Raw genomic sequence first — 11,029 nt, forward strand, 5'->3', positions numbered from 1 at the left:
ATGCTAGGCAAGCACTCTACCAGCTGAGCTACATTCCTAGCCCAACAAGATTTCTTTCATTAAAAAAAATCCTAACGTATCCTTCACGGTCATATTTACGCGAACTTTTAAATTAACTGTTGTTCACCGTAAGTTCCAATTAAGTCTGTATTGTACCTGGCTTTGGGACGCTTGACAGCTCTTCGGCTGCACATACTTGATCCTAAAACAGGGGCGTATTTGATGTCTCCGGTCCTGTTTGGAGCTGACATTTAAGAACCTCTGTTTCTGCGTCGTTTTTACCCGGAGTCGGCCCACAGAACGCGGGAAACAACAGCAGGGATTCGCGCAGCTCCGAGCGCTGCCTGCACTGCCAGGCGGGAGACCACGCCCTTTTCTCGCGAGAGCGCGCACCCGCCCCGGAAGTCGAGCCTGCGGAAGTGGAGTGGAGGAAGCGACAGTTGCTATGGAGCTCGCCGAGGACTGGCTAGTGGAGTCCTTGCGCTTGTAAATCGGGCCGGGGGCGGGTCTGGTGGGCAGTGGGCGAGGGCGCGGGCAGCCCGGATCCGCGTGTGGGCTCGCAGGCGGTGCCCAGACGGACCGGGCGGAGGGTCCTGATCCGTCTCTGGCTTCTGGGACACTCAGTCCTTTTGTGAGCAAGTAGTGGGACCAGGTGCTCACTCGTGAAGACTGATTATGTTGCGCCGACCCTAACTTAACCTGAACACGGGTTTTCCAATTGTTCATCTCCTCTTGTGGAAATCAACTTTGAGGAAATCTGGGAGTTCCACAGCTAAGAACCATGGGTCGGTGCCTGGTCTTACACACGCAGGGTAAAATGCGGAATAAATACCCAGTCCCATGTCTACCTGACTCCAGAGCCTGGGTCCACTAATTCTGCAGTGATCTCAGAGTTCTTGGTCAGCTGTACAGTGTCGTGCACCGTGTGATATTATTTTTAATCCCTCTTCTGCAGGTACCAAGATTTCCATGCATTTGACCTCTCAGGAGCCACTCGAGTGCTTGAGTGGATTGGCGAAAAAGGTAATATACCTAGTCTGCCTCTAAAGGAGATGGCTGTCTGCCCCTTGGACTGAGTTCTAAGGGCTCAGCCTTTAGAGAGACCCATCCAACTTCCATTCCCTGACACAAGTCTGCCAACTAGTGAACTAGGAAGAAATTTATCCTTTGGGAGAATTAATAAATCCAGCTGTAATCCACGACATTTCTAACAATTATAGTGACTGTTTTGTTTCAGGAGTGTTTGTTGCTGGTTATGAAAGTTTGAAAAAAAATGAGATTCTTCATCTGATACTACCTCTCAGACTCTCTGTGAAGGAAAACCAGGTAACTTAAACAGAGAATCTGTTAGATGTGTGAACTTGTACTTAGGCATTTCTGGAGTGCCTCTTACCCACCGCATACTGTCCCTGATGAGCTCTGGGTCTACAGAAGAAGCTCCTATGCATAGGGATGAATGCTGAGGAAGGTGGCGGGTAGTCTTACTGGATAAAAAATAGATTTAGGGAGCTGGAGAGATGGTTCAGTGGTTAACAGCACTGGTGGCTCTTCTAAAGGACCCAGGTTCAATTCCCAGCACCCACATGGCAGCTCACAACTGTCTGTAACTCCAGTTCCAGGGGATCCGGCACCCTCACACAGATACACATACAGGTAAAACCCCAATGTACATACATAAATTTTAAGGAAAAAAAGAAAGAAAAGCAGGTGCTGAGCTCAGTGGTAGTGACGCACACCTTTAATCCCAGCACTGCGGAGGCAGAGGCAGGTGGATCTCTGTATTTGAGGCCAGCCTGGTCTACAGAGTGAGTTCCTGGACAGCCAAGGCTACACAGAGAAACCCTTTTTTTTTTTTTTTAAAGAAACAGAAAAATCAGGTGCTATCTGATTGCCCCCACTCCTTTGTGTTTTAGGGTTTATTTCCAGAGAGAGATTTCAAAGTACGCCATGGAGGATTTTCAGACAGGTCTGTCTTTGACCTAAAGCACGTGCCAGATACCAGGTATGGCCGGTCTGTGTCCCAGACCTTCCATTCCCATTCTGTGGGGATGACAGGAAATGCTCAGTGTTCTGTCTTCTTACCACCACGCCCACTTCTCAGTCTCCAGACATGAGTGGGGGTACACATGGGGCTGGGCACACGTAGACTTAGCATGTGAATTAGCATATGAAGAAACCGTTAGCTTAGCAGCCATTTCGAGTAGTGGAAGGAACCACCTGGTCCCTGGAGTTGCTCCAGGAACCAAATACAGAGTGGAAAATTCTCTGAAGCTTCTTGGAGAGCTGTCTCAGTCAGGGTTATGTATTCAGGCTCCCTACTTGTGTCCTTTCTAGGTGACCATCATGAGCTGTGGAAGCCTGGGCTCAGTCTGTGGCTCCCTCTGAGTTGTGATCCTGTCCCTAAAGCAGGGTGAGCCTGCTCATCTGTCGAATGAGGGCAGCTGGTCCCAGGGATCTTGAGTGGGCTGGAGGGGAAAGGCTGCCAGGGTTGTCTGGACTGATTTTCTGTCTCTGGAACAGGTTGCTGGTGACCAGTGGCCTTCCAGGGCGTTACCTACAGGTGTGGCAAATTGGAGAGGACAATGGTGAGTGAAGTTGGCTTGGTGGAAGTTGAGGTTTGAGGAAAGTCACTCCTACTCCTGCCCGTTATGCTGAGCCAGTGACGAAGCACGTAAGGGACGGGGTGGGACAGCACAGCTTCTGTCTGCTTTTGTACAGCAAAGAAGAGTTAGCATCCACAGGGTGGCGGACAGGCCTGAATGCCACAGCTCTGCACTTCCTCCAGGAGTTGAGTTTACCAACACAGCCGCTGGCAGAGCACCTAGAGAGCCAGGGCCTCTCAGCTGGGCAGGTCCAGGGGAAGGGCTGAGCTAGGGCCACTCAGGAGCACAAGAGGAGGCATCGAAGAGGTCTCTCTTTACAGTTCAGGGGAAGGAAAAGAGCGAGTGAGCGAGAGGCTCGCTGGCAGTCTACCCAGAGATCACACCTCATCCCAAGGGCACAGAGGAGCAGGAAGTCCCCTTGGGGACTGTCAGTGGGACTGCAGGTCCCTGTCAGCAGTCACCAGCACCTGTATCCCTCTAGCCTGGCCCAGCCCTCTGCAGGGAGAGACATCTTACAGCCGTCCCGCACGGGCAAAGCTTCCCACATTCAGCATGGTGCTTACCTCTCCCGGGCCTCGCTGCTGCCCAGGGCATGCTGGTGGGCGCATCCCTGACCCTGTGCCTCTCTCCTTGTCACTTGTCGTCTGTGTGGTCCTTCCCAATCCTTGTGTTGCCCTATACATGTGGTAGGTTTAATGATTTAATGAGGTATGTTTTACCTTCCATATGACTCATCTTGTCAAGTGTACAGGTCAATGATTTTTAAAGAAAATCTGCCAAATTTTACAGCCACCACTATAAATCAGTTCTAGAACATTTGTATCACTCCCAATAAGATCTGTTATGCCATTTACTATTAATCTCACTCCTATACCCTGCCCCAGACAATTATTAATATATTTTCTCTGTAGTAGATTTGTCTAAAGGTCTTCTCAGTGGAATCTTTCGTGTATTCTCTCGTATCTGGCCTCTGTCCCTTAACGTATGCTTTTTAAGGCCCTGCATGTTATAGCATGCATCAGTAATTTGTTCCTTTTTGTTGTTGATGCTCTTCCCTTGGATGGTTATGGCACATTTTATCTGTCCCAGCCCTAACGTACAAACCTTGATATGGAGATATATTGCTGGATTATATGGTAAATTTATGAGGTTTTGTTTCCTTTTTTTTTTTTTTTTTTTTGGTTTTTCAAGACAGGGTTTCACTGTGTAGCCGTCACTGTCCTGGAAATCGCTGGCCTCGAACTCACAGAGATCTGCCTGCCTCTGGTTGCTGAGTGCTGGGATTAAATGTGTATACTACCACTGCCCAGCAAAAGGCTGGATCCTTGTTTTATGTATGTATGTAACTATGTATGTAATTATTATGGTACTGGGTGGAGAGGGAATCCAAGGCATGCCAGGCAAGTATTTTGACGTTGAATTACATTCCAGCCCCTCCTGAATCTTTGAAATAGTATCCCTTCCTACGGCTGAGAACCCTTCCCTGGGCTCAGAGCAGCAGGTCCTGGGAGAATTGGTTTCAGGCTCCTTGGAGTCAGTGCAGGGCAGTCAGGGAAGTGTGGCCCAGGAGACCAGGCAGGCTCTGCTGAAGTGGCCTCAATTGCAGCCTTTTGTGCTCCCCAGAGACCAGCTACAGCAGCTCTGCGGCTCAGCTGTTGTGTCTGCTGCAAGCACTTTGCAGCTCCTGTGTTGAGAAGTCTGGGTGAAATGCCCTGAGGGTGCAGGGAACTGTTTGTCTGGAAGGAACATGCTGCCACACACTCACTCTTGTTGAGTCACTTAGTACCCTTCTCAAATCCATCCACTCTCTATTCTGGCCAGTGCCTGTCCTTTAAAACTGGAGATGCCCACAGATTTCATCTTCACATAGTGAGTGCATGAAATAGTTCTTTTTTAGAGAAAGAAAACAAAGCATAAAACGAGAATTTCTCTTTTAAGTAGTTTGTGCAGCAAATGACTTGTCCCAGACTGTTACAGGTGACATCAAGAGAAGCATCAAATGAATCCCAGCCCTCGGGAGGCAGAGGCAGGTGGATCTCTGAGTTTGATGCCAGCCTGGTCTATGTAATGAGACCTATCTCCAGAAACTAAAAAAGAAAGTATCAAATAATGTAGAGTGAGGGGGCAAGCAACAGCTACCTACCCTAGCAGCCTGAGTCTGAGACAGGGTAAAACTGCAGAGACAAGACCCTGATAAAAATTAACCTACCCTAGCAGCCTGAGTCTGAGACAGGGTAAAACTGCAGAGACGAGAACCTGATAAAATGAAAGTTTGTATTTTATTCCAGCACTAGGAAATGGAGACAAGAGAATCAAAAGTTTGAGGCCAGCCTGGGCTAGCAGGACCTTGTCTCAAAAAAATAAAAAAAGGTTGGGCAATGCCTTTAATCTCAGCACTCGGGAGGCAGAAGCAGGCGGATCTCTGTGAGTTCAAGGCCAGCCTGGTCTACAGAGTCAGTACCAGGACAGCCAGGGATACACAGGGAAACCCTGTTTGAAAAAAACCAAAAAAGGAAAAGAAAGAGAGAGGGAGGAAAGGATGGAAGCGAGGGAGGGAGGGAGGTCCAGCAAGATGGCTCGGCAGGTAAAGGCGCTTGCTGCCAAGCCTGCTCATCTGGCAATCTAAATTCAGTCCCAGGACTCACACAGTGAAAGAAAAACTGGTGCCTGCAGGTTGTCCTCTGACCTTCACACATGGACACAGATACAGTAATAAACAAAGTTGGTGACATTTAAAAAGAAAACTCCAATCTCATTCTACTTGAAGTGCACTGGCTTTCAAATTTCAAAGAGGCTGTCCTTCCTGTTTTCCCATTCTCATCAGCAAATCTGTAGCACAGCTGTGAGCCCCCGGGTCTGGCCTGCTGTGTGAGCTCACAGAGCATGTTTTGGAAGAGGCAGGACTGGTTCGTGAACTCAGAACTTGTTACTTTTCACTGGAGATGTAACTGACATCAGTAGCGTGCTCATTCCCTTCCTTCCTACCTCTTTTCCAACAAACAAGTCAGAACTTCGTGATTTCAAGATGGCTGCAATGACTCATTGTCTCCCATTTGCAAAAAATAGTTCATGAGACAAATTATGAAGATGTGAAAGTGAGTCTGGCAGGTTCAAGAATGTGAACCAGCCCTTGGCTCCCTGTCTCCCTTGGCCTTCTAAATGTCAGGGTTTCTGGGCAGCCCTTACTATGATCTGCACTTTGGTCTCTTTCCCTTTCCTTCAGATGTCATTGAAGCTGTCAGTACCATTGATGTGCAGGACAGAGAGGAGAGTCTCTGGCCTCGGGTGTCTGTCTTCTCCTCTGTGGCACCTGGAATCCTCCACGGGGCGCGGCTCAGTGGCCTGAGGACTGTGGACATAGAATCCCAGAAGATCACATACAGCTCAGGTACTGCCACAGGGAGCCGCTGCTGGCTCCTCGAGCAGCTCTGTTGAGCAGGCTCAACCCAGGGACATCGCACAGGCCTCTGCCAGATGTGGGGGAACCTGGGGCCTGCAGTGCACAGCACCCACCCAGCAGAGCAGACGGTCATGATGAAGGAAAGGCATAAACATGACTTATTCTGCCTTGGCCTGGTGCGGCCCACTAGCCCTGCCGTATTGCCAGACCCACCTGACTCCAGCACGGTTTTTTCTTTGCCCCCCTCTCTTCTAGGTACCAGTGACAGTGAGTCATTGAGCAGCCTCCAGGTCCTAGATGCCCACACCTTTGCTTTCTGTGGCACCTCAGGTCGGCTGGGGCTTGTGGACACCCGCCAAAAGTGGGCACCACTGGAGGCTCTCAGCCCCTGCCCTGGCTCTAGTGGACAGAGATGGTGTGCAGACATTAGGAACAGGGGCCTAGGCCCTGGGCCCTGTGTCGCCAGTCTTGGCTCAGATGGGCAGCTCTGTCTCCTTGACCCCCGGAATCTCTGTCATCCTGTGAGCTCAGCCCAGTGCCCAGTGTCCAAACCCAGCCCCGACCCAGAGCTGCTCCGAGTTACTTGGGCTCCAGGCCTGGACAACTGCTTGGCTATTTCAGGTACTGTTGAGAAGATGTGTCTGTTACACCACTGCTCTCTCCCAGGGATGGTAGGAGCTTGGAAAGGAGTCTACAGCCCCATGCTTAACCTGGCTACAGAAGTTCAGGTTGCCTACCTGGAATGTCACTTTGGTCTCTGGGCTCCTCAAAGGTGGGTGGCTCCCCACCCTGGCCACTCAGCTTGTACCAACTGTCAGTGCCCTTATAAGCCTGGCAGAGGGTCAGTGTGTTGAGAGACTTGCACACAGTAAGATCTGGAACAGCCAGAGGCTGCACCAGAAAGAGGCCGCAGCATCTCACGGCACTGCTTATCTGCTTATGTTTTAACTAGAGCCACAGCAGCAGGCTCCTGAAGCCTGGGGTTCTCATCGCGAGGCTGTGCTCAATGCGACCATCTAAAGCCAGTGAGAACGGTCTGCCGAGAGCGCAAAAGGGGAAGTTCCAGGATCCGAGAGTGCCAGCAGCATGGGAGAGGGACAGATGGACCTCAGTGGGTGGACAAGAGGGCTAACACTAAAGACGAGACAGGGTTGTTCACTGCGGACCCAGCAGTGGAGCGATTGGAGGTTGGGGCAAGTTGAAAAGGGTTGACATTTTCTTCTGCTCCATTTCCTGTGGAGATACTGTTAGGAGGATTAAAGATAACACATGATGAACTTGGGTCATAACTCAGTCAAGCTTGCCATGCAGCTTGAGGATGTAAGTTTGAGCCCCAGAATTTTTGTAAAAAACCTGGACATTGCCAGGTATGATAGTGAATGCCAGTAACCCCAGCGCTTAGGAGACAGAGGAAGTGGTTCTGTGTGTGTTTGAGGCCAGGCTGGTCTTTATAGAGTGTTCCTGGTCAGCTAGGGCTACTTATTGAGACTATGTCTCCTAGAGGGAGAGAATGAGAGGGAAGAGGGGGGAGAGAGGGAAAACTGGATGTGGTAGTGTGTTCTTTAATTCCAGCACCAGGGAGGCAGAGACAGGCAGGTCTTTAGGGCTCTTTGGCCAACTTGGTGAGTTCCAGGCCACTGACAAGACCCCATGACAAAAAAAAAGGTGGACTGTGCCTGGAAAATGTTACCTAAGGTTCCCTCTCTGACCTACACACACACACACACACACACACACTGTGGATGGGTAATAGGTATTCACAGATGTTTATGGAGACATCCCCCACTGATAGAGGTAAGACTTTCTCTGTGGGTGGCCTCTTGAGTGTCTGATGACAGAGGAAGTTGCCTAAGGAAGTGAGGGATGTAGGGTCACTCCTCTCTTTTCTGTGTTCTTCTCCAGGCTTTGATGGGACAGTGCAGATCTATAATGTCACATCATGGGATGGAAAGAAAAGCCAAGCGGAGCCTCTTTTCACTCACAAAGGCCACATCTTCCTTGATGGAAATGAGATTGACACTGCTCCTCTTGTCACCACCCATACCTGGCACCCTTGCAAACCCAGAACTTTGTTGTCTGCAGCAAGTGACGCCTCTCTGCATGTGTGGGACTGGGTGGACCTCCAGGCCTCCTGTTGACGGCGGTTTCCCCTCTGGGAATCTCAGAGGGAGATTTGCTTGAATGACAAGGATGTTGATGCAGGACTGAGGACCACAGGTCATCCACAGCTGCTGGCTTCAGGCAAGTTAGCCTGCCCTTCTTGTCCCTTCTTCTTATCTGCAAAATGAAAGTGGCGGTAACTAATCCCCAGGGCTGTGGGGACTGTCACAAGTATCTGAGAAGAGTTGGTAGGGTGTGTGGCACAACATTTTGGTTGGAGGCAACTGTTGACTCTAGGAGCCCCACTCTCCAGGTGTAAAGTGGCAGTGTTGTGTTCCTGTCTTTGTCACAGCGTGGGGTGAGAATAGGAGAGCTGGAGTGTGAACTTTTTTACAGAAGGAAACAATGTCTATGGGCCAGTAAACATTGAAAAAAAATAAGCAAATAGCTGTTTACTTATTTATTTGTTTGTTTGTTTGTTTATTCAGTTTTTGAACAGGGTGTTGAGCCCAGGGCCTTCTGTACTGAGTTATGTCCCAACCCCTTTGAATTTTTTTTAAAATTTTTCCTGGTGTGTGTGTGTGTGTGTGTGTGTGTGTGTGTGTGTGTGTCTGTGCTTGTGTGCACGTGTGTTTTGAGTGTGGGTACTAGAAAGTGCTGGCAAGGTGGGGTCATTCTGAGTCCTCTTTGCTTGGCTAATGGATACATCCTGCTTTCTCTGTACACTATGACCTCTGTGCATGCTGGTGGACTGGAGTGAGCTGTTTTCCTCCTTGTTGGATAAAGGGCCTGTAGTCAATGTTCTATAGCTGTGAAAAGATCCCATGATCGTGGCAACTCTGTTTGTTTGTTTTTTCTGAGACAGGGTTTCTCTGTGGCTTTGGAGGCTGTCTTGGAACTTGCTCTTGTAGACAAGGCTGGCCTCGAACTCACAGAGATCTGCCTGCCTCTGCCTCCCGAGTGCTGGGATTAAGGGCTTGCACCACCACTGCCCGGCTCGTCAGCTCATGGCAACTCTTATAAAGGAAAACAGTTAATTGGGGCTGGCTTATAGTTCAGAGGTTTACTCCATTATCGTCATGGTGGGAAGCATGATGGTGAACAGACAGACAAGGCGCTGGAGACGTAGCTGAGAGTTCTACTTCTCCATCCATGGGCAGCAGGAAGAGAGAGACACTGGGCCTGGCTTGAGTTTCTGAAAGCTCATATCCCCACTTCCTCTATCGAGGCCACACCTACTCCAACAAGGCCACACCTTCAATAATGCCACTTCCTAGAGTCTGTGGAGGCCATTTTCATTCAGATCACCACAGATCCCATCCTTATGACCTTATTTATTTAACCTTAATTCTAGACCCCAACTCCAAAAATCACACTGGGTTTGGGGCTTCAGTGTATGAATTGGTAAGGGGTACATACTTCCTTCCATAGCACTTAAGAAATATTTGGGAATAAGCAAAACCTAACAATGTTTTAAAGGAAATTTTATTTCTTTTTATTTTACTTACTGATTTTGAGACATGGACTCATTGTGTAAAAGCTTAGGCTGAGCCGGGCGTTGGTGGCGCACACCTTTAATCCCAGCACTTGGGAGGCAGAGGCAGGCGGATCTCTGTGAGTTCGAGGCCAGCCTGGTCTACAGAGTGAGTTCCAGGACAGCCTCCAAAGCCACAGAGAAACCTTGTCTTGAAAAACAAAAAAACAAAAACAAAAAGCTTAGGCTGACCTTGAACATGCAAGCCTCCTGAGGCCATCTCCAGAGGATGTGGTCACAGATGTAGTTCTCTTCCCTTTAACACAAGGCTGAGAGCTCAGGCGTCTTCCTTCCCCTCCTGCCTCAGCTTCCCGAGTAGCTAGGATACTGGCATGTGACATGAGGAGCAGCATGGAATGAATTACTTACTATTTTACAGTGAGGTTGATAGAAGTCTGGTTTTGGAGAGCACTGAGAATTGCAGTTTCACAACATGATGTTCGTGCTCGGTTTCTGATCTTTCCAGTCATTCTGGCCCCTCCTAAAGCTCATTCCGCAGGCTCCTCCCCACCATGCTCGGTGCTGTAGCATTGAAATTGGCCGTGGTGGGAGTATTTACATCTCAGAAACTGGCAAATATCTCAAAGCAAGGCTCTTGTTTCCCCCAGAGACGGAGTTACCAGCAGCCACGCTAGTAGACTGCAGTGTTTCACTCAGTGAAAGCAGAGTGAGTAATTTAGAAAATTAGAGAGCTGTGTGTGATCTGGAAGGTGCTTTGCTCAGGTGTAGCAGTCGGGGAATTGAATTGAGTTGGGTGGTGCACAGGCAGCAGAGGCAGACGGAAACAACTGCTGCAAGTCTGGGGAGGGGGGCGGGCAGCAGGCCTCCAGGCAGGAACCGCAGGGTCTTGTGTGGCCAGAGCCTCGATGGTGGAGCAGAGGTTTTTTTAAAATCATGAGACATTTTAAAACAATCTGTGCCATTTATTGGCCTTGTAAGAAACAAAACTCCAGCTTCTGACTTCTGGAACATTACTTTGAAAACCATCTCTACCGGGCGTTGGTGGCTCACACCTTTAATCCCAGCACTTGGGAGGCAGAGACATGTTGGTCTCTGTGAGTTCAAGGCCAGCCTGGTCTACAGAGAGTTCCAGGACAGCCTCCAAAACAATACAGAGAAGCCCTGTGTCGAAAAACCAAAAGAAGAAAATCATCTCCAACAACAGGTGCTCTGCACATAGCCGTCCTTTGGAAGGACTGAACTGGAGAGAGGAAGCCGAGCAGAGCCAAGTCTCAGGGCAAGACAGATGCTCAATAAACAGGAGCTTCTGTGATGCAGGATACTTGATCACCCTGGGTGAAGATGTCTCTGGCTTACCTCACCTGCCTAAGGCACCTTCTGGTTGATTTAGTAGACTAAATGGCTAGTAGCTAGGCAGAAGAGGACAGGTGG

General features: G+C 49.4%; 1 protein-coding gene across 1 annotated transcript; it reads left to right on the forward strand.

Annotated features, from left to right (window-relative positions):
* Positions 1-389: 389 nt before the first annotated feature.
* Wdr73 (WD repeat domain 73) lies at positions 390-8,543 on the forward strand. Its single transcript, XM_005077878.4, has 8 exons — positions 390-486; positions 956-1,023; positions 1,238-1,326; positions 1,914-2,002; positions 2,521-2,585; positions 5,827-5,991; positions 6,259-6,624; positions 7,906-8,543. The coding sequence occupies exons 1-8, from the start codon at positions 446-448 to the stop codon at positions 8,139-8,141; spliced, it is 1,119 nt and encodes a 372-aa protein (XP_005077935.1). The 5' UTR covers positions 390-445; the 3' UTR covers positions 8,142-8,543.
* Positions 8,544-11,029: the final 2,486 nt, after the last annotated feature.

Source organism: Mesocricetus auratus, unplaced genomic scaffold (genome assembly GCF_017639785.1).
Source record: "Mesocricetus auratus isolate SY011 unplaced genomic scaffold, BCM_Maur_2.0 Super-Scaffold_4256, whole genome shotgun sequence".
Taxonomy (NCBI): domain Eukaryota; kingdom Metazoa; phylum Chordata; class Mammalia; order Rodentia; family Cricetidae; genus Mesocricetus; species Mesocricetus auratus.